This window comes from Gallinula chloropus (assembly GCF_964237585.1).
Source record: "Gallinula chloropus genome assembly, chromosome: 16".
In the NCBI taxonomy this organism is placed as follows: Eukaryota; Metazoa; Chordata; class Aves; order Gruiformes; family Rallidae; genus Gallinula; species Gallinula chloropus.
In genome coordinates this window covers 15,421,164-15,444,279 of record NC_140101.1, presented here as the reverse complement: position 1 = coordinate 15,444,279, position 23,116 = coordinate 15,421,164, and the positions used below count along the sequence as shown (strand labels likewise).

The following is a 23,116-nucleotide window of genomic DNA, read 5'->3' as shown; positions in this document are numbered from 1 at the left end:
AGGACAGGATGGGATGGGACCTGCCTTGCCAAGGTCCTCAGGTTCCCCTGGCAAGGGTCCTGGCCGTGCCAAAGAAAGTGTTTTACAAAGCATTACTGAAAAGGTCCATGCCCAGCCCCAGGGGTGGTGGACTCACACCCTCCACCCCCTACTTCTGGCCTAAGCACTTTGCTGAGCTGTAAATGGCTTTTCAGTGCCAGATAAATTCCCTCAGGAAATAAAACCCTTTTACAGCTCATTCTGGTGGAAGGGCATCACCCTCCATTTCACATGTACAGTCCTCCCTCTCCTGCCTGCAGGAAAATGTGGGTGGACAGGGGTTCTCCCACCAGTGCACTTCACAGTGAAGAGAGTGAAAATAAAGATGGAAAACAAACGAAAAAGCCTCCTGATGCTTTTTAGTGAAGCACAGAAGCCACAACAAAAATGGCCCTCAACCCCCCTTCCTGGGAGATGTTCCCATGCTGATGGGGTCATGACACATGGCTGGTGGGAAGAGGGTGCCCTCAGCCTCCTGAAGACATTTGGCCAGTGATAAAATGAGAGCACAATCAAGACAGCACTTGCTGAAAGTCTCCATGCTCCACAGGAGATGAACTCTCCTGGCCAGCACACTCATCAACCCTTGGGGCAGAGCTGGAGCCACGTGAGGACCTCCTGGCCAGGCAGCCCCAGTCCAGCAGTGCAGGCAGCTTGCCTTGCCCTGGGACCGTGGTAGCCTGTGGCACCCACCTCACCCGGGCGGATCTTGATGTAGAAGTTGCTCCTCTTATAGGAAATTTTGAGGATCTTGGGCCAGGCGAAGCGGTTGATCCTCAACCGGTCCCTGTAGATGAGGAGGCCGTTGGCGCAGACACCCAGCATGATGTCAATGCCCTCTGAGTCCTGGAGGCAAGAGGGACAGAGGGTTCAGCTGCCCAGTAAGAACCAGCCTGGCCAGCAGTGCCTCACTTCCTCAGAGGCAGTTTCCCTAGAGAGAACGGGCTGACAGAGAGGTCACTGGTTCACTGACTGGTTATGGTTGGACTTCTCTAGGTCCTCTGGTCCAACGCAGGGCCACCCACACCCAGGACCTTGCTGAACCTTCATTGTGGGGGGAAGAGGACGGGCAGGGAGGCAGCAGGGCAGGGATTGGGTGGCACTGGCCATTGCTCTGTCAGCCTCACGGCCCCATACCTTGGCATGGTGAAGGTCCACTCCGTACATGGAGAGCTTCTTGGCGTTCTCCAGGAAGTGGATCTCTGCTTCCCCAGGAGTCATTCCCCTGCAAGGACACAGAGGGAGGGACATGTGGCTGGGTGCCCCGCTGAGTGTGGCTCCGCTGCTTTCCTCCCCGTCTCCCCCGGGGCTCACCGGTAGGTCTTGTGCAGCTCCATGATGCGCTCCTCCAGCTCCCGCGTCTGGTTGGGAGCGAAGCGGAGCTCGCTGACATAGTTGCCCACGTGCTCCTCAGCATCATAGTCACCCAGCTCGGCCTGCACAGCGTAGGAGCCCAGCAGGGCGTGCGTGACGAAGGAGCAGGGCAGGCGCCCCGTGATGATGTCGGCACGGAGCTGCAGGCACAGGTAGTATCTGCAGGAGGGGGCAGAGGGTGAGTGTGGGGTGGAGGAACGTGCCCTTCCGTCAGGCTGGGGCTCCCTGGGGAGCAGCAGTGGGCACCCCACTGTGCTCTGCTGTCTGTGGGGACTGCACCTCTCATGGCCACCTTCCCTGGGTCCACTCTGCGTGGTTTAGCCATGCCACACACAGTGGGAGGGCAGCAAGGCCTCAGGCATCCCCCAAGCTGGACCCTGGGGAGCTGCCCCAGCAGCTGTGCCCATGGGTGGTGGTCCTTACCTTGTGATGTCCTCTGTGAGCTGGGCAGGGTCTGGGGGGTAAAACTTCACGGTGAAGGCAAAGTTCCAGGGCCCACCTGTGGGGAGGAGAGCAGTGAAGGCAGCACCCACGCTGGCTGCACGCAGGCGTGCAGGAGCAGCCAGGTCTACTGAAGGTCCCATGACTCCCCCCAAGCAAGGACAAGGGGCTCCAGAAGCTGCTGGGAGAACAGCCACTGGGACACCAGCACAACTTGGTTAATTCTCCCCAAACAGCTGGGAAGAGAAGAGCATCACAACTTCAGGAGCTGTCAGCTCAGGGTGACTACCAATGTCACAGCAAAGCCCCCTGTGTCCCAGAAGGCAACAGCCCTTCTTCCACCCCAGCAAGGTGCCACGGGCAAAGGCACTTCAGGAGCTGTCCCAGAGAGCCCCCTCTCTTCCCCCATCCCTGTCCTCCCTGCTCAGGGCAGGTGGGGATGGCACCCAGAGAGGGACCAGGTCTCAGCCAGCTCTCCAGTGGCACAGATGGAGGAGTTCTTTATCCCCCACAACTGTCACAAGTAAGGAGAGAGGTGGGTAACAAGCAGCTGGACGAGCATCCCTGTCCCCAGGCCAGCTGCTGAAAGTCCCCTTCCCTTCAGTGCAGGCAAGGAGGGGACCTGCCAAGGACAGCCAGGTCTGATCCATCCAGGAGCCCCCCAGGATGCCCCAGACCAGGGAGGATGGACCCTCCCCACGCACTTACTGCGGATCTGCTTCTTTATCTCCTTGGAGGGGTCCAGCCAGTTCTGCAACAAGGAGACAGCAGGTCAGGGAGGCCCTGCACCACAGAGGGGGTGGCTGCAGAGGGAACCCCCATGCTCACCTTCTGGCTGTCTGAGTCACAGAAGGTGAGGCCAAAGTAGTCCTTCTCCAGGAGGTTGAGGTGCTCACACACCATGTCGAAGAGGATCTGGCCTCGGGCGTGCTTCTGTCAGAGACATGGAGAGGCTGATGGTGAGCTGCTTCCCCTGAGCTCCCAGAGACCTGGCACCCACTGGGTGCAGGCAGGGAGCACCGGGGCAGGCAGGGCAGGCCTGCCCCCAGGCAACCACCAAAATGTGCTGGGCTGCCTATGAGGCCAGCTCTGTCACCTGGCACCCCCCCTCTGGGGACACCCCAGGTCTTGGGGCTGCAGGGACAGAGCATGATCGAGTTCAGCTGGTGCAGGCAGCAGGTTCTGTGGGCCAGAAGAACCTGGTGCCCACCCAGCTCATCCCCCATCACACCAGGAAACAGCGATGCCAAAGCAGAGAGGGGCCCAGCCAGCCCAGGCACCTCCACTCCAGACCAGTGAGCTGGGATAAACACACCCCAGAGCTTGTGGCGGATGGTGCTGCCCACAGAACAAGCTCCTTCCCAGCACCCTCCCCACTGGTGGCGGTTGTGGCTGGGTCCCAAAGCATGCCATGACCAATGAGAGCCAGAAAAAGCCCAAGCCACATGCAGGGATGGAAGGGACCTTCTTTGGCTCATCCTTTGAGTTCCCCTGAAATTCCCTTCATTACCAGTGACAGCGAGGCCTGGGCTTGCCCATGGAGGTGGAATGACAGCCCTGAGGTGTGTGTTTCTCCCCTGTTTGCAGCCTGGCAGCTCCCATGTCCCCTCTTCAAGGCAATGGTTTTCCTGAGCACCTTCACCAGGCACACCAGGGCCAGCAGTCCAGGGCCTGCAGCAGCACAGCTCACTGTCCCCTGCTGCCACCCTGGGCTCCTGCTGCCCTGCAAAGCTTTTCCAGCAGTTGCAGTCACCCTTCCAGGGTCTCCTCCCTCCTGCTGACCCCAGTTTGAAGGCAGGGGCTCGACCTTGGTGTATGCTGGGTTGTCACACTGAAGAGTTAGAGTCTCCCTTTTAATTTTTGCTGAATGAAGCCTTAATTAAGCCTCAATTAAGCAGGTGAGTGAGGCACAGCTATTCCCACAGAGCCCACGAGAACGAAAGGAGAAATGCAGCCCCAGCCTTCCTATGCCAAACCCTCTCCCCTGTGCCCCAAGTGGCTTTACTGGACAGCAGCAGCTCTCCCAAAATTGACCCCCACCCTCTGCACCACAGCAGCAGAGAGCTTGTCCATACCCACAGCCAGAGAGGGACACCGCTCAGCTCACAGAGCCACCAGAGAGGCTGCAAACCAGGCTTCCCCCCACACCAGTTTGGGTTGGATGATGTTATGGGGAGAGTGGGGGATGGATGACCCCACCAGTGCTCGTGCAAGTCGCTCCTGCATCCTGTGAGCCCCCCAGCCAGCCCCTGGGGTGCTCCACTGCTCTGCTCCTCCAGGAGGGCTTTCACCTTCCTGACAACCCAGCTCGCCATGGCTCTGTGACAGATGTTACTGTGAAAGCAGCAGTCAGGGCTGCTGGAGCAGGGAGATCAAAGGCCTGTGGTGTGGGCAGGGGGGCTGAGCCCCTACTGCTGGCTGCCTTGGGGTGCTCCCCCATCCCAGGCACCCACAGCAAACAGCCAGCCACGCTCCTTATGGCCATCCATCCTGCAAAGCTGAGACCCAGGGGAGGCAGGACCTGCACAGAGACGGGGGTCCTGCTCTGCACAGCTAGCTCCCAGACAGCAATCCATCCTCCCTCTCACCAGGTGTCAAGGTCTCCCTCACAAAGGGGTTTCTGCTCCCAAACAGCCTTTTAAGCCCCATGGCCAGTCCCTCCTGCCAGGATGAAGCCGCAGGTTGGGGCAGTGCTGCCTTCCCCAGTGCAGGTAGGACACAGCAGCAGGTGTTGGGACAGAACTGGGTGTTCCCCCAACTGCTTCTCCTCTCAGCTGCCCCTACCTCAAACCCCAGCCCAGCTGTGACCCTGGGTGTCCCCCAGCCTGCCCTACAAGGAGCGGTCCCCATGCTGGAGCCCTGTGGCATCTGCAGATGCCACAACAGCCGCTGGCTGGTCTCAGTCCCCTCTGTCCCTCCCTGTGGTGACAGCCAAGCAAGCGTGGTCCCTGGTGCATGCTCACCACGCTGCACAGGTAGCAGGTGACCCACACCCAGAGCAGGGTGCTGGGCTGCCTGCAGGCACGGTGCCCTGCTGACCACACACACAGAGGGATGCTGCTACAAGGAGCTGCACACACCCTGCTGTACACACACACACCCCCCCACAGCGCTCCAACACACCACCCCACGCTGTCCCTGTCCTTACAGGGAGGGCAGCAGGACCTGAGAGGATGAAGACAGAGAGCATGGACACGAACCCACCCAAGGGCAGCTGTGAGCATCCACACACATCAGCCTCTTCACATCACCACACACAGCCTGTGCCTTAGCACATGGGGTGCCCCACACGTCCCACTCCAGGTGTAGGCAGGCAGGAACAGCTCCATCCCTCACCTATTAAGCTTCTGCTTTTCAGAGGCTGTTTTCTACTGTGAGTAGCTGCCAAATTTGGATTTGCTGGGCTGAAACTCCCCATTGGCGTCTGTCTGTCCAGATTTCCCCCTTATTTTGAAAACTTGAAATTTTAACTGGAAAAGGGCTGTTTCTCTGGATCCTCTGCACTAGGAGAGAGGTACTATGATGCTGCCCTTGGAAGAGCCCTGACACAGGGCTCGCTGGGCTGGGCAGGGTCCCCTCCTTGGTGCGTGGGCAGCTGGGACTCACCTCCACCTCGCATTCGTACTCGGAGGCATCGAGCAGGGTCACTCTGCAGAGGGCACTCTTCATTTTCTTGGTGGATTTCTGGGGAGACTTCTGGGTCTTGCTGGGGGTGGTTTTGTCAGAGAGCCCATCCGTCTCGCTGTAGTCCTTCTCCTCCATCTCTGAGCCCTGGAGCAGGGAGATGCACAGGGTCACCTGGCCCGGCTGCCGGGACAGACAGATGGGGACAGCCCTCCAACAGCAGACAGAAGAGGGCTGCTGATGGGGAGTGGGGGAGGCTGAGGACCTTTCAGGGGTCCCCAGCCAAGCACAGTTCCTCCACCCTATTCTGCCAGCACAATCAGGGGTCCTGGAAAATAGACACCCGTGAGCCCAGGGTGAGTTCAGTGCCCAAAACCTCCCTTCCCAAGTGCCTGGAGCACCACGCTGGGCCAGGCAGCACCACACCTGCTGCAGCATCACAGCTCCACGCCAGCTCCCAGGCTGATGTGAGGATGTGGCCACTGGCAGGGGCAGCTCAGTCCTGGGATCGCAGAGCACCCATGGGCTCCCCTACCCTGGCCAGCAGCCGTGGCAGTGCCATTTCCAGGACAGTCAACACTTTGGGCTGCTGTGCCGCTCCTTTTGCCAGTCCTGGCTGCACAACCTGTGCAGGCAGCTGGGAGGTGGCAGGCAGAGCTGCTCTGGTTGTACAGGGGTCCCCTCTGGGATGTTCTCCTCAGGCTGGCAGCACCTCACCGGGCTCCCTGCAGCCCCCGTGCAGCAGCAAGGACATGGGCAGCAGGGAGTGATGGCACGTCCCCTTCCTCTGCTGCACCCTTCCTCTCTGCCACATCCCGTGGCACCCGTCTGTCACCCACTCACCGGATCCATATTTCGGACCTCAGACTGTGCCCTGGGCTTCTCATTGGCCTCAGCGTCCCGGCCGGCGGGGTTGGCAGCTGCAGCGGTGGGGCCGTGAGCGGCCGCCTCCAGCTGCTGCTGCGGAGCCTCCTCCTGCGCGTTCTTCACCTCCGAACCAGGGCCCGTCTCTGTCGTCATCGCCGCCGGTCAGCCTGCCCTGTCACCGCCACCCAGGAGAAGAGACAGGAGGTGTCACCCAGGAGCGTGGGGATGGAGGATGCCAGCCAGGCACCCAGCAGCCCGGGATGCCCCAGGTGCATGGGTAAGTGTGGGACCTGCCACGTCTACCCCACTGACCCGCTGCCAGACCCCTGTCTGCCTGCCTGTGCTGGGAGAGGGCTCCACAAAGGGCTGCTGGATGCCAGTTGAGGTAGAGGAGGAGGAGAGCCAGAGGTGTGGGGAGGGATGCTGGTGGCAGGGCCACGCTGCAGTCAGAGCATGAGGCCTCACACCCCATCCCCACGCTCGCAGCTGGGAGGGGGCTGGCCGGAAACCCCGGTCCCCCAGCCCTGGGGCCTCCAGTACCTCCCCTTGGATCTTTTAGAAGTGGAAGGGTCCCTCCTGGGAGGACATACCCAGGCTGTGAGTGGGGTTAAAGCAGCACTGACACAGGAAACGGCGAACACGGACAACTCCACCGACAGCATCTGGGACGGCCGGGTTGCTCCCCCCTGGGCTCCCCGGCAGCAGCAGCACGCTGCGTTCCCACGGCTGGCGGGGCTGGGCCCTAAAGCAGCAGCAGGATGGGACCCCCCAGCCCCAGCTGCCTGTCCCATGGAAGACACCACAAACAACCCTGGGGCCAGGAGCAGGAGCAGGGACCAGACTTCCTGTGCCGGGCGCTCGGTGACACATTATTTGCAGCCTTCATGGTTTTGAGAGGTTTATGCAAGCACAGTGTGGGGCTGGCAGGGCCTTCAGGACAGCCCTCACACCAACAGGCTGTGGAGCCCCCTTTGTGAATGGCACCCACCCATCACTTGGGTGGCTCAGGACTGCTGGCACTGGGCTCCCAGGACGAGCTGGGATCTCCACAGGCAGTGCTCAAGGGCTGCAGCTGGACAGGCTGGGGCAGCTGACAGCACTTGCCCACTCATCACACACCCTGCCCGCAGAGCAGCCATGCAGGCAGCCCCAGGTAAAGCCATCTGGGGAGTCTGGAAGCCCATGTGGGGCATTTTGGATCTGCCTTTCTGGAATGACAGCCCCCATGGTGTGGGCAGAGTCAGCTCCTCCCGAGCTGCACAAACCCAGCCCTGGCACCACTAAAGCAGGGATGAGGTCCCAGTGCAGCTCCAGGCCACAGACTTGGCTGCTCTGAGGCTGGATGAGGTCTGTGGTGATGTGACAACACACCACCATCACTTCCTTTAAGTCCCAACTCTCTACACACTGTTCTACCAGGTCTGGGAGAGCAAGAGCCCAGCAGGACCATGATCTAGGGCAGGGAATGACTACCTTTACCTGAAGATCTTCAAAGCCCATCTAGTCCCACTCCCTGCCATGGTCAAGGCTACCCAGCCACTAGCCCAGGTTGCTCAAAGGTCCAACCTGGCCTCGAACACTTCCAGTGATGGAGCATCCACAGCTCCTCTGGGCAACCTGGTCCACCTCACCATGAAACATTTCTTCCTTATGCCCAGTCTAACCCTACCCTCTTTCAGCCTGGAATCATTGCCCCTTGCCCTGTCCCTGCAGGCGCTGACAAAAAGTCTCTGTCTTTCTCATAAGCCCCCTTGAAGCGTTGAAAGGCCTCAAGAAGGTCTCCCTCAGGAGCAGCCTTCTCTTCTCCTCTCCAGCCTGAGCCAGCCCAGCTCTCCCAGCCTGGCTCCAGAGCAGAGGGGCTCCAGCCCTCCCATCATCTCCATGGCTGCTGGGGACTGGCTCCCACAGCTCCGTATCCCCCTTGTCCTGGGGACCCCCGAGCTGGGGGGTCTGTGTCCCAGAGCGGAGCAGAGGGGCAGGATCCCCCTTTCCCAGCCCTGCTGGGGGTGCAGCCCATGGCACAGGGTCTGTCTGGGCTGTCAGTGCTGGCTCATGGCCCATTTGTCACCCTCCAGTGTCCCCAGGTCCTTCTCCTTGGTGCTGCTCCAACCCACACGGCCCAGCCTGTGCTGGTACCAGCCCAGCCCAACCCCTGTGCAGGACCTGGAATGTGTCCTTGCTGAACTTCATGAGGTTCACGTGAGCTGACTCCTCTGACCTGCTGCGGTCCTTCTGGACACATCCCCTCCCTCTGGCAAACCAGCTGCTCCCCTCAGCTCAGTGTCCTTCACAAACTCACTGAGTTTCTCTCTTTTACAAAGAAAACACCTCACCTCACAGCTTGGGGCCCCCCTCTGCCACCCAGGTGTCCTCAGATGTGACACCTTACTTGGGAAACCTGCTAAAACTGATGCCTGGCTGCGGGAGGGACGGACAGGAGGCACGGAAAGGGCCAGGCAGGGAAGGCCTGCAGCTCCCACAGCAGGGCTTGGGGCTCTCCCACAGCCCAGCAGGCAGGGACACTGCTGCTGGTCCCACTGGCTGTGCTGGTGCCATGTGGGCACTGTGAGGGGACATGGCTCACACCAAGAGCCAGGGTTTCACCCCGGTGTCCCAGAGCCACCTTCTCCTGGCTCGAAGATACAGGACAACCCACCACCAGCCCTTTGGAAACATCAGCTCTGCCTCTCCTACCCGACCCCACTGCTCAGCCAAGGCACAAGAAGATTCCAAGGGTCACCAGTGGTCTCCAGTCTCTTTTTTTTCCAGAGGAAACAGGGTTGTTTTTCCACTACAAATCTAAGCAGCTGCACGCTCCCAGCGCCAACCCCTGTGTGGATCATTCCCAACTGCTTCCGCCTGGATCACAGCTTCTCATCGACATGGAATCCCTAAAATGACAACCACCACCTTGGGCCAGACACATGCTGAGGTGTTGGAACTTCCTAAACTTTCTTCCAAACTGTTTCTCCCCCCTGCACTGGGAAGCACTGGTCCCCGATAGAATTAGAGCAGTTGTCCATGGGTGGCAGGCTGGGAATTCATCCCACCTCTCCCAGCCAGCCCTACATATTAAGCTCCAGTTGAAATCTGGGCAAGGAGCCTGATCCAGGACCCCAACTATCAGCTGAGGCAGGTAAGAGGGTGACACAAGAATGCCAGAGTAGCAGAGCCCCAGCAAAGGGGTCTGGCAAGCCCACAGAGACCATCTTCCCAGCTCCCATTGCTGCCTGGCTTCTCCCAGCACCCTGCTTTGGGAACCCACCTTCTGCCCCCTTTCACTGGTCCCAGTGTGACTCAGCCCCACCAGCCAGCAAGCTCCCAGCACCACCAGCACCACGCATCCCTGCAGGGAGACAAGGCTCAGCATGGCCCCTTGAGCCCATCCCTGCAGCATCACTCTTGCCCAGCACCATGGAGGAGAGAGGAACGAGCCCCTCTGTGCTCCTGGGGCAGGACAGGCTTGGGGAGGAGCAGGAAGCCACTCAAGTCTCTCAGCTGAGCTGGGAAGGCTCCAGTCCGCAGCACAAGGCTGCAAACCCCTTGCAGGGATAAGAGGGTCTGGGGGATGCCCGGAGGGAGATGGGGCTGGCAGGGAAGAAGCCAGCACCCCAGGGCACAGCTCTGCTGCAGCTCAGCCCTGCGGATGCCCATGGTCCTGGTCCTGGCCCAGGCAGCCAGGCAGGGGAGGGGGGGCTGTGCTGGCACCTTCATGCTCCAGGCACAGCCACAATGGCTTCGTTAGGGAACTGGTGAGCAGATGGTGCCTCATCCATGCAAGCAATGCTGCTGCCTGGGACCCCCTGCCCACCCTCTGCCGCCCATGGTGGAGCTGAGCAGAGGCTGGGAGCACGGAACTGGGGCTGCCCCTGCCTGGGACAGCAGGGCCAGGGATCTTGGGGTTGACTGGGCCCTGAGCCTCAGCCTGGCAGCACCCAGGCCTTGGGCCTGCAGTGCCAGGCTGCCATCCTGCACTGAGGCCTGGTCACCTGCCCCAGGCCCAGCAGCGAGAGACCGCTGAGGCTGGATGACCAGGGGGACCCATCGGGTCCTCCTGCCAGGCTGGGGGTGCTCAGCACCCTGGGGCACCAGCAGGACTCAGCAGGGACCTGAGCAGTGCTCATGGGGGGGCACCCAGCCAACCTGTCTCAGCCCCTGTTCTCCCTTGGGAAGCAACATTTTTTTCTGTAGACTTTCCTACGGGATTCAAGAGCTTCAGAACCAGAATCCCAGACTGGTGGGGGCTGGCAGGGAGCTCTGGAGCTGGACAGCCCTGGAAGAGGTTTATTTTGTGAGCATCTCTGTGCCTTATGCAGGAACTACCCTGAATTACGTGTGGAAAGCGCGTTTTCAGGCAGGGAGAAGCCAGTCACACACACAGCACGTGCCCTTAATGCAGAACTTTCTGGATGCACAGCTCAGCTCCTGCTGCCTGCCTCACAGGACAGTCCCTCAGGAGCTCTGAATGTGGGGGCCACAGGCCAAGAAAGGACGTGGGGCCCAGCTTCCTGCCACAACTACAGCAAACTTGATTGAGACCAGTGGAAATGCTGTCCCAAAACATAGAACCCCAAACTGGTTTGGGTGGGAAGGGCCCTCACAGCCCCCCAGTGCCCCCCTGCTATGGGCAGGGACAACCCCCAGCCCAGGGTGCCCCGAGCCCCAACCAACCTGGCACTGAACCCTGCCAGGGATCCCGGGGCAGCCCCAGCTCGTCTGGGCACCCTGTGCCAGGGCCTCCCCCCATCCCTGGGAAGAATTTCTTCCCAGTATTTCATCTAAATCTCCCCCCTTTAAGCTTAAATAATGCAATTTATTTACAACTATTACCCAGAGCAGGAGCAGGACCCCCACTGTGGGGCAGGCAGCCTCCCCAGGCTGACCCAGCCCTTCCCAGCACCTAGCCCTATCCTCCTATTCCCTCAGGAGCAAAGCCAGGGTCAAGAAGCTTGGGCATGGAGGCTGACAGCTGCCCAGGCAGCCGCTGGCAGAGACGGAGGGCAGCAGACACCATGTCCCCAGCCCCTTCCTCTGTGCAGGGTGCTGGCTGAAGGGTGCCTCTGCACCCACGCTGCCCAGCACCGTGCCACAGGCACAGCCCCAGGTTTCAGCAAGGGCTGGTTTGCTTCAGCTGCAGCCAGACCTGGACTGGGCTGGGGGGTACACTCCTCAGGGCAGACAGCAGGTGAGAGGGCTGGAGCTGGTCAGACATCCCAGCTCCTGAAATGGGCACGTGGGGGCAGTGACTGCAAAGAGTCTTAGCAGGATCAGAAGTGGACCCTGCTTGTCATCTCCCTCCTGCTCCTCCTTCCCTCGGTGTTTTCCTCCTCTCCCCCTCCAAGCTGGAGTGTGGATTCACGGCTTTCCCAGACGCTCTGCCTCCGCGCTTCGCCAGCACATCCTGCCTCCAGCCTCCGCAGTGCTCCCCTCCCAAAACCTTCCCTTCCCCGCTGCATTCAGACAGGGGTTCACCCAAACCCGCTCTCCCCTTCCCCCTGCCCATTCACTCCCGGCTGCAGAGCTCGTTTTCAAGGCTTGAGCATCCCCCTTTGCTCCTGGGCCCTCTCTGCCCCCGCTGCTCCCTGCTGAGCACGCTGCCCATCTGTGATGCTCCATGTCTGAAGCCCTGTGGCCCCGTGGCCATGGCCAGGCACACATCCCCCTGCAAAGCCCTGTGCTGAGTGTCCAAACACATCTCCATGGGCCCCCAGTGCAACTGGGGTGCACAGAGCCGGGTAACAACCGAGCACCCTCCTCCCTTGCTGCTGGGGTTGGCAGGTGCCAAGGGCCCCATGGGGCTGACCCCAGCCCACTGCCACACTGCAGAGACAGATGGAGATGGGGAGCAAGCTGGGCACAGGGAGCACCCCATGGGGGTAGCAGCAGCAGCGTGACACTGGGCAAGGGGGTCCTGGTACTAGCCAGCCCCCCAAGAACAAGAGAGAAGCTCACCAGGGCTGTGGCACCCAGCACCCCTGGCACAGGGCAGGGCCTGAGCTGGCAGGGGACAGCGGGACGAGAGCACAGGCAGCACCTTGCAGCCGTCCTGGAAATGAGAGGAGCCCCAGAAGGGAATCCTGAATATCTTCCAGGGATGCATAAAAATCCCAGGCAGCATATGCTCCACACCCTCCTGCCCCCCAAAGCCCGGCTATCACCCAGCCCTCAGCCCTGGCACTGGGGGACAAGCAAACCCCCAAACCACTCCGCAGTGCAGTGGGCAGCGCAAACACCCCTCTGTGCTGCTCTGCAGCAAGGCCAAAAATCACACAGGCTCTCCTGGTCGGGGGAGGAAGGCAGGGGGAGCAGGGCTGGCAGGGACAGAGATCTGCGCTGCCCTGAACCGTTCCCCAGCTGGAAAAACACCATCTCCCCCACTGGGGTCCAGGACCCGCATCCCACCCAGGCCACTGCTCCCCTCCTTGGGCACCCACTGCCCACTACAGCACCCAGCAGGCAGCCAGGAGCACCCAGATCACCCCGCACAGTTGTCTCCTCGGCGGTGGGGCCGGCCCTACCTTGGCGGCAGCTCCCCATGCCTCCGGCGCAGCGCTTTCTGCAGAGCTGCCTCTTCCTCAACCCCAACACCCCCGCACAGTGATTGATGCGTTACCGCAGCCGAGCTGGGAACTGGGCTGCCTTCCCGTCCCACCGCCGGGCTCCCCCCCTCACCGGGAGCTCTGTGCCCACACCGCAGCCCCTCGGAGTGGTGGGCGGATCCCACGTGGATGCTGGTGCCAGCCCCATCCGCCCCCCCCCCCCCCCCCCTTTTGGCTGCAAACACCTGAGTCATGCGGGCCAGCACCAGAGAGCTGCAATCCTGCCAGGATCCTTCCCTCGGCTCCTGCGCTGGCTGCTCAGCAAGGAGATGGACCTGCTGCACATCTTCATCCCGAGTTCATCTGGCACTTCCCCTCCCATCTCTTACACCACGCTGCTTCCCAAACACACACCCAGGCATCCCTCCTGCCCTTGTCAGCTTGGAGATGTTCCAGCAGTGAGGGCTGAACAGAAGCTCTTTCATTGCCCCTGACCACAGCGTGATCAGAGCATGATGCCCAGCACATCCCTGCCCGTGGGGCACGTGGCTCCTTGTCCCCCCCATCCCCTGGGAGGGACAACTCCATGGAGCAAGTGGGTGCTGCACCCCAGGGGTGCCTCATACCCCTGTAAAGCAACAGCCCCCAGTGCCTGTAAAGCCCAGCACTGGCACTGCCACAGCTGAGAGATGGGTCCTGCCTCCCGTGAAGCGCTGGGAGAGCCCCGAGCTCAGGCAGGGGCACAGGCTGGCAGAGGGTGCTGCCCAGCACCCCACACCAGGGCAGCCCAGGGTGGGCAGGCAGAGGGTGGGCAGGGTCCAAGCCATATGTACCAGGTGCAGGCACAGCACCAGGAGCTGCCACACTCAGGTACCACCAGCCAAGGCATCAGGAGCCCCAGGGGAAGCAGCACAGGTGAGGGCAAGTCTGGCACCCTCTTGCGTGAGCCCCAGCAGGCTCCCACTATTGGGGTGCAGGCGCCCAGCCCTGTGACCTGGCCCTGGCCATGCTGGATGTGGAGGGAGCAGAAACCCTGCTCAGCCCCAGGTGCCCACCAGTACCAGTCTACAAATGGTACCTGCAGGATGGGATGCCCATGGACCATCCCCTCACCCACAAACAGCAGCCCTGGGGGCACCAGCAAGGCAGGGACCAGGTCACAGCCCTGACACCCCTCCCCAGCAAGTCACTCTGGCTCCCCGGCTTCCTGTGGGGCTGCAGTGCAGGCACAGGCACCCACAGCTCCCATGGGAACTCCATACCTGAGAGGGCCTTACCCTGGGCAGTGTCAGCATTTTCATGGCATTCCCAGCCTTGAGCCTGCCCCCCAGGAGGTTGCAGCCATGGGGATGTGGGGCTGGGGGCTGTACCCCTCCCACTGCCCCTGTACCCCTCCTGCTGAGGGGAGGGCTGATGTCACTCACCAACTTCCAAGCACCCACAATTGTAAAACCTCCTTGCCCTGTGAAGGAGGAGGCATTAAAATCCCTGCCCTGGGAATGCTGGAAAATCCACTGGAAAACTTCACCCAAACTTGTATTTTTTAAAAAAAGCACCTTTGGGTGCCTGTTGCACCAGGCACATCCCCAGGCAAGGGAGGCTTGCAGAGGACTCCCCATATTCTGGCAGCATGTGCCTACAGGGATGGAGGCAGGGGAAACTGAGGCACGTTGGGGACAGGTCACGTGGCAGCCATGGCAGTGCTCTCTCACTGCTTCCCACCCCAGGGGGGATGCAGGCCTGTGTGATGGGCCTCATCCTGCACCCAGCTGCTGACCCAGGCCTGTCATCCCCCCCAGGAGGGGCAGGCACAGGACAAAATGCACCCCTAATCCTCCAAATACTTGAAATCCAAGCAAGGGCTAATCAGGCTTTTAACCTCCTCCATCAGCAGCACCCACAGCTGTCACCCTGACAGGCATCACGCCAGCCCCACAGCCTGGCTGTGGCACAACGTTCCTGTTCCACCCCCAAAATGGTCTTTTCCCCAAATACCCACCTGAGCACCCACCCCTGTCCCCGCTCAGCACCCACCATGGAGGTTGGTCCAGGCTGCAGCCAGCACTGAGGGGCCACTGTTAGAGGAGCCGTGGGCTTTAACCCAGCTCCCCTGCTTTTGGGATGCCCAGCTCGTGCTCCCTGAATGCCCAAAGACACCAACACGGAGCTCACTCTGGTTTGTCCCCCACTGATCCCCCCCAACCACGAAGAGGAGCCAGGAGAGGGGAGCAAGGGCACCCTGAGGGCTGCACAGCCATGAGCCACCCCCTCAGGCAGTGACAGCTGATGGAAGCAGAGTGAGGACCCTAAGGAACTCCCAAATGCCACCAAAGAAGGTCAAATAACAAGAGCAGGCACAGCATGGCCTCCCTGCCTCTTTTGGGGTTCAACACCCCGCTGAGGAGCTGGGGCAGGGGTCCAGACCCAGCACCCCTGGGGCAGTGTGAGCAGCTGGGGCAGGAGCAGCCCAGCCTGTCTGCTGGTGAAGGCCACAGCTCCAGCATGGAGCAGGTGGGCAGAAGAGGCAGAATGCTGTCCTGCACATGGAAATGTTGTCCCCTTCCTGTCCCCACGCTGCTGTGGCTTCCCAGGACACTCACCCTCTGTGAGGGCACAGGAGAAGAAAGCTTTCTAGCTGTTTCCAAGGTAAGGAGAGCTCTGAGACCTTGGGGATGTTGAAGCCCTGCAGGTGATCAGCAGAGATGAGAGACTGATGCTTTGAAAGATGGAAGAGGGGTAAGAGAGGGCAGGGAGAAGAAAAGGCACGTGTGCTCAGAGCCACCATGGGGTGGGAAGCAGCACACCAGCTTCCTTCATGAGCTCTGACCTTCTGCCCAGAGGACACCATGGGACACTGTGGGACACTGTGAGGACACGTGGGCAGATCTGGGGCAGAATAGCAGAAGGTACCTTGATCCTGACCCAGGACTGCAACTGTACACCCCAACCCAACCCAGACCCCCAGTAATGCTGCCACACCCAAGGCAGGCCCATCCTGCACCCCTGGGTCCTGCAGGACAGTGGGGTGCCCTGTTTGTTGGGGAGTCTCCAGGCTCTTCCCACACCAGCCAGGCTTACTCCTGCCCATCCCCTCATTTTCCTGTTTGCCTGGGACAGTGTCACCCCAGTGCCTGGGGTGCCCAAAGGTATTCCCTGGAGGGGCCATGCCCAAACCTGGTGCTCATCAGGAGATTCGGGGGTCTGGCAGGCACCCACTGGGGGAGCACCCCACTTCAGCAGGGCAGGCCTTGAGGCAAGGAGACAGGGAGGGGACAGGCTGTGCCACCAAGCCTGGAGGAGCAGGAGCAGCCCCAGCCCCTGCACTGCCCCACGCCCACCTTCAAGCACCCCACATACTCCAGCAGGTCACATCCCCCCAGAAGCTGGGATGCCACCTCCCTCCAGCCCCACCCCAACTTGGCTGAGGTGCCAGGCAAGAGGTGCCCCCCCACCAGAAATCCAGTTCTCAGGAACGAATTCACTCCCCTTCCCTTCTGCTTTATATCCTTTATCCATCCCCTGCCTGTCTTCCAGCAGCAATTAGCCATCCCTAGGCTGCTTTCCCTGCCTCTTTTATATTTGGGAAGCATACATAATGTATCTATCACACACATTAACGCAGCATCATCACTGTGCAGTCAAACATGCTGTGCCCCATCACTTCAGAAGGTCTGAGTCCCAAAGCCACCGTGACACACCAGCCCCCAGCCGTGCCCCCAGCGCCCGGCGCCGCAGCACCCACTCCCACACCCGAGTCCTAAAATATCCATGTGGCACAGCTGGATCCCAGCTGCTTCAGGAAAAACTGTGACTTGGAAATTTCCATGCTCTGAAGCATCTCACAGGTACACTGAAGGACCAACAAAGTGTCAGAGGAGCTGGAACAAGTCACAGGGCTGAGCAGGGGCCAGAAATAGCAACCAGGAGCCTGGGCAAGGTGTGTGGGCAGCCAGACACCTTCTCATCAGGCTGCCCTGGAGCAGGGAACAGCCCTCGAATGGTTGTCAGGGAGGAGATGGATGGTGAGAGGTTCACAGGCTTAGGTGACCTTTTGTACCCAGCTCCAAGTCTGGGAGAAAACCCTTCACTAGTCTGGCTTGAAAGGGGATTTGAGCAGCGTCTGGCTGCACAGGGAGCAGGGGAGAATCCGTCCCTCCACGCCCGTGTGCCCACACACCGAACTGGGCACAAGGGGAACCCCTCCATGACTTGCAAAAGCACCCAAAAATACACCCACCCCCCTGCCCTTGGCTCCAGCAGCAGGGCACGGGCTCTGCAGAAATCCTTCAGGAGAGGGAACCCAGGGGCTGGAAAGCACCGCCCGGGATGCGCCCGTCCTGGGATGCAGGGCTCCAGCCTCCAGCCCAGCTGTGAGCTCCGGGGGGGTCCCAGCCTCCCCAGAGGGTTACACTGAGGCACTTGTGATGATTCACATCTCAGGCTGAGGGAACCTCAGGAAAGGACATGGAGAGATGCCTAGAGAAGTCTTGAGGCATAACAATGGCACTTGTCCCTTGTCCTCAAGCTGGTTCGGGACAGCTTGAGGTGCCAGATGTGCCGAGAGTCACCTGCCTCCCACCAGTAAAAGGTGACCCCACTTTTACTCTGAGGGATAAAATCCTGTGCCCAGCTGGAAGCTCCCATCCCTGCAGCATGCTTTGCAGGGACCAGAGATGCCCTCACCATGCAGCACAGGGCTCACAGCTTCCCACGGAGGTCTGGCCAAGCAGGGGCTCATGCTCTCTGGTTAGGACACGGCTGGCTGGATGCAGCCACCAGCTCCCCAGGCTGACAGGACACCCAGTGCCCCAGCTGTGACCAGGGAGGGGACAGAAAAGTGGAGCTCCCTTTACATCTCTCTCGAGCTCGATGGGGCCGTACCTCACAGCCAGGCTTGGGGAACAGGGCTCAGATGAGGGAGAAGCATCTTCTCTCCCTGCTCCCGCGCTGCCCTCCTTCCAGACAATTAATCGCAGCCCCGCAGCTGCCCGTGGCTGTCTCGCAGCGCCGCTCTGAGTCATCGGCAGCCAAATGCTGACTCACAGAGGTGAGGCTCCGGATGCGGCTGACGTGAGAGCCCCCGGCCCCCACAGCCTGCCGTGCGCTCGCCCCCCACAGCCCTCCAGCCCAGCCCCCGCCTCTGCGAGCCCCAGGGAGGCCGCAGCAGCCCCCTCACTGCAGCAGGGAGATGCTTTGAGAGGTCATTTAATCCCCATCACAAGGCAGGGAGCAGCCTGGAGCAGCCTGACAAGCCCTTCACAGGTCCCTGCAGCAGCAGCTCCTCTCCCTGCGCCAGGGCTTCGTCCTCACCACATCACAGAGGGATTTGCCAGCCCCTCACCAAACCTCCTTCCTTGTGCTTCTGGGCTGTGGCTGGTCCCTGCCCTGAGAAGTGAGGGCAGAGATCCTCCTGCCCTCCCACTACCACAAGTTCTGCAGCTCCTCACCACCCCCAGGCCCACGCAAGCCCCCCTTGGGGACAGCCCCATAGGGAACCCCACAGAGCGTGGTGCCAGCACAGCCCTGCATGGGGGGGGAGGGCAGCTGGCTGGTCCCAGGGACAGCAATGCCCTGCAGCCCCTGCGGCCACCCCGACCACTCAGTGTCTTCTGAGCTCCATCAAGCTCCAGCCTTGGCCCTTCCCAGAGGGGACGGGGATGCCCTCAGAGAGCACCAGGCCTACACAGCCTCTGAACCACCACCCAGGGAGGTCCCTGCAGTCCTGCTCTGCCTAACCCTCACAGAGCAGAAAACAGCTGGCACAGAGCACTGCTTGAGCCAAACCAAAGGCATTCAGTTCCTCTTCCTGCTGTTAGGACCTTGGCCGTGCCATGAGGGTCCAGTCCACATGCCACAGCTGGACAGACCTTGTGGTTCCCTCTCCTCCCTGCCTGGCTCCTGCAGATCCCCCTTAGCCAGCATGGAAAGGTTTTGTGACAGCAGCACTGTGGCTTGCTGCTGGGGTATGTGACCAGAGCTTTGTAGGACCCTTCATGCCCCCACACCTGCCGCTCTCCTCATTCCCTCCTCACGTCCTGCTCTGTTCTCTCTGTTACTCAGCTCGGTCACGTGGATGTTTTAGCATCCAAGTCTTTTCCTGACAATCACAACCTCTCCTGCTGCTCTCTGTTAACAGTGAAGTAGTTTCCCCTTCACCTCACACCAAGGGCGTCCTCCTGTCCCCAACCACCCAGCTCCTTTGCCCCACCAGCACTTAAAAATCCACCCAAGAGGCACGACCAAAGCAGAGACCACCAGCCCACAGCCCCACACACCCTGTGTGGAAGGGCTCCACTGCTGCCCAAGCTGCTGGGAGAAGCTCACCCATCCTCTGTCAACCCCTGTGGCACCGTCCCTCCATCCCCCCCAAGCCTCACACCACACAACCCCCGTGCTGCCCCCCAGCCACCCTGCCCATAACTCCCCCTTTCCCCAGCCTTTCTCCAGGCCTGCTCCCTCCCACCCACTTTACCAGGAGCATTTGGAAAGATGTTAGACCAACCCAGCATGATGTTCTCCTGCCCAGCAGGACAGTGTGAGCTCAAGTAGGTCACACTAGGAAGATGAAGGACAGTGGGAGCACTCCCTCTTCACCTCAGACACCTCCTCACCAGCTTGTGAGCAGACCTTTTGCTGACTGTCTGAGCTCTGCTGCCTTCTCCTGCTAAGCAGACCAAGGCTGGCCCACCAGATGATGGCATAGCATCAGGAGGACCTGCCCCTGCCACGGTTCCCACCTTCAGGTGGGGAAGATCAATGAGGTCTGAGCCAGCTGGCAGAGGAGATCACCATCACCCAACCTCAGGAGCCTGGTCCCAGTGACACTGCAGGGACATGTCTGCTCCAGTCCCTCCAGCAGTGATGACAGGTCTAGCCCAGAGCCTGGCTGGCGATGGAGGGCAGGGAGATCTCACCAAGGTTGTCTAGGACAAGCCCAAACCTGCCCTACAAGCCAGCCTTAAATCAAGGTAGGGCTTTGATGGCCACTGCAGACACTTTTCCTGGGAGAGGCGGTTACTCCAGCCCTGAGCAAGCCTGGCAGGCTTGGGTTCTTGAGCTGGAGTGCTCTGCCACCAGTGACCTGACCTGGAGCTCCTGAGGGCTGCTGAGCTGGGGGAAAGGAGCCAGAGCCAGGGCTGAAACAGCTGCTGAGCACACGATGAGCAGCTGATGGTGGCACACAACAGCCAGGCTGGAGCTGCTCACTGATGAACAGCATCAGGCAGGGAAAAATAGAAGTGCAAAGGCAGCAAGTACAAGATGATCCTGCAGCAACCCCCACACAAGGGCAGTGACCCTGCACAACACCTCCCCAGGCTCTGAGATCCAGCACAGGGAAGGATCCTCAGCATGGGGCTCTCCCACCACCCTGAGAGGGGCTGGCAGAGCTGCTCTCCTGCAGCAAGCTCTGGCCTAATTGACACGTGTTGAACCCGTGTTTGGGCAATTATGGATTTATATGATGTCAGCAGTTGCCAAGAGCCTGGACATCTGCTCACTCATCATGTGTGAGCCAGGCAGCACAGAGACATCTGACCCCTGAGCAGGGTGCTGCGCTGTTGCAAATCCAGCTGACGGGCAGAGACGTGCCTCCCCCTCCAGGAACCCCCCCCAAACCCTGCTGTCCTCCACAGGCATCACCTCTGGGACACAGGCAGTGAGTGACCTGCTGCCCATGGTGGCATTTCCCACTCCCTGCTTAATAAAGCAACCTGGGCTTATTTCACCAAACCACGCTCCAGAAGCTGGGTTCTGCTCCCCTGCAGCTCCAAAGGCATCGTGCCACAGGTCAGAAATGAGTCATGAGAAATTTATGGGGGGGGGGAATAAAAAAAAAGGCAAAGTTAAGAAGCCACAGAGTTCACAGGGAGAGGTCTGGGCTGTCCCCAAGGCAGCTGGAGTTGGGCAGCGATGGCAACTCATCGCTGCTCCAGCTCTCCAGAGTCAAGAGCAGCCAGAGTAGAGTCCATCCCAAGAGACCAAACCATCCTTCCAGCTCCCCCCCTCCACACTTTGGAAAACAGGGAAGAGGAGTGTGACCTCTGCTGTGTCCTGGGGAGGGGGACGGGATGGGGCTGAGGCACCTCCTCCTCCTCCTCCAGGCTGGCCAGGATGCAAAAGCAGCACATCCTCCTCCCAGCTCCCGCCGTGCGCGGCGACACGCAGTCATTTTGCAAGGCTTGGTCAGTGTGGGGCCCTTTTAAACAAGGTTCCACTCCTGCCCTCTCCAGTGAGGCTTCCCAGCTGAACAAATAAGTTCAGGAATAAATCCCCGTGACCCCTGGCAGCAGCCAGCTTGGGAAGCCACCACACACCCTCCAGGAAGCAGCGTTCACACGCACCACCAGAGCCCTCCACACTGGGTCAGGAGAGCAAAAGCACCCCAGGGTTTCTCCAGATGAAAGTGCTGCCCAGACACCACCCACCAGTGTGGCAGCAGAGCCGGTGCAGACCCCAGCCCCCACCACCCCTCACCCCCCATTCGCTCCCCCTGCTCCAGAGGCCCAGGAGAGCCCGTGGAAGGGGCCAGCAGCACCAGCATGGTACACCACATGCCATCACTGAGCCTGGATGCTGCAGTGTGGTCGCCTCAGCAGACCATGACTCACCTGCTTAGCACTGGGGGTTTCTCTGCTTTCTTCAGCACCCACAGGTCCCTCCAGTCTCACCTGTTTTCCCCTCCAAAGGGCCCAGCCTGCCCCAGCCCAGCCCTAACTCCACAGTCTCGCAGCCTTCTGATGTGCCCAAGGGCCACAGCTCCCTGGTGCCAGCCCAGCTCCCTCACACTTCAGCTTCCCCACTCCTACCACCCCCCAACCCAACCCAAGCCAACCACCCCACTCCAGAATCACCTACCAGCCACCAGGCTGCTGAAACCTACCCCCTGCTCCCAGGCAGGGCTGCTGCTCCCTGAGAGCCATGGGCGAACCCCACCACGCATCACCCTTCCCCGGCCGCTGCTGCTCCTGGAAAGAGCCCTGGGGTGGGGGTGGGAGGGGGTGTGGAAGTTCACTGAGGCTTCTTGCAGAACCAAAGGTTGCCCAGCTTGCCCCTCCTGCGTCAGGCAGGAGCCCAGAATGTGCCTCTTCCCCACAGGCACATAGCTTTTAAAAGGCACACTGGCACCCTCAGTGGAGTTTGGGGCACGCTCCTCTCCAAGGAGCAGGGAGACACAAGGTTTAGGATACGAGGGTGCACCCAGGGCACTCAGCTCTTCCAGCAAAGGGCCAGCAAGAACCACAGCCTGTGGGCAGTGATATCACAGGAGAGGGCAGGGGGCAAGCAGCCTGCTGAATGTCCAGCACACAACATCCTCCAAAGTGATGGCACATGGTGACCCAGCCCTGTGGATGCACAGAAGGGTTGAAGCCACCGCCCAGAGCCATCCCCACGGCTCCTTCCCAGGCTGTAGGGTGTCACTGCACCCAAAGACCTTCCAAATGCCTCAAAAACACCCAGCCTTGCAGGGGCCTACAGAAAAGGGACCCAAGGACACACCTTAGCCAGGCAGCAGCACAGGCACCAACACCTCCCCAAACCCATACCGCCCTGACCACCCATCTCAACACAAACAACACTCAAAGACCACCCACAGTGCCCAGGCTCCATTGGCACCACTGTCCCAGAGGGGAAACAAGGTCCCTCAGCATCTCACAGCCCACCCTGCATCCATAGCCAAGGGGCTGCACAGGATCCACAGGGTGCAGGAGTCATGGGGGTCCCCACTTTTTGCCCTACACAAACCAGAAGAACTGGGCAGAGACGTGGCACTGAAGCCCCAAACAAAAGGGTGGGCAGAGCTTCAAGAAGAACATTTCCTTCCCCAGGGTGAAGGTGTCAGTGATCCTGAGCAGAGGAACCTCAAATTGGGGCTCAGCAATGCCCAGAGACACCTTGGGGGCCCTTGCACCCCAGGCCAGCATGGCGCAGCCCGCAGAACCTCCCATTGTGCTGCCTGGGGCTGATGCAGGCACTGCTGGAGCAGACTGGCAGCGGCGCATGCAGCTGCGCTGGGGATGGTACCCAGAAAGCTCCACCTCTGCCGGTTGCTTAGCAACCAGCATCCCGCAGGAGCCACCGCGCCCGCACGTCCCTGCCAGCAGCGCTAGCTCTGCTGCAGCGGCTCTGGCAGTGGAGGTGAGACCAGAAACCTCCACCCAGCATCCACCAGCTTTCCTGTCCCACTGCAGTGCCAGGGCCTGGCTGTGCCCCAAGCTGTCCCTGCAGCCCAT

The 23,116-nt window shown here is 60.6% G+C and overlaps 1 protein-coding gene across 1 annotated transcript in view; it reads right to left on the bottom strand.

The window, feature by feature from the left end:
* The window catches only part of EPB41L1 (erythrocyte membrane protein band 4.1 like 1), a gene marked incomplete at both ends in the record, with an annotated part of 31,415 nt that extends 24,917 nt beyond the window's left edge, over positions 1-6,498 (bottom strand). The window contains 8 exons of the mRNA XM_084271739.1: positions 733-885; positions 1,177-1,264; positions 1,354-1,572; positions 1,837-1,912; positions 2,563-2,605; positions 2,683-2,787; positions 5,461-5,625; positions 6,322-6,498. Coding sequence (XP_084127865.1) covers positions 733-885; positions 1,177-1,264; positions 1,354-1,572; positions 1,837-1,912; positions 2,563-2,605; positions 2,683-2,787; positions 5,461-5,625; positions 6,322-6,498 — 1,026 coding nt within the window. The remainder of the gene's footprint in view (positions 1-732; positions 886-1,176; positions 1,265-1,353; positions 1,573-1,836; positions 1,913-2,562; positions 2,606-2,682; positions 2,788-5,460; positions 5,626-6,321) is intronic.
* Positions 6,499-23,116: the final 16,618 nt, after the last annotated feature.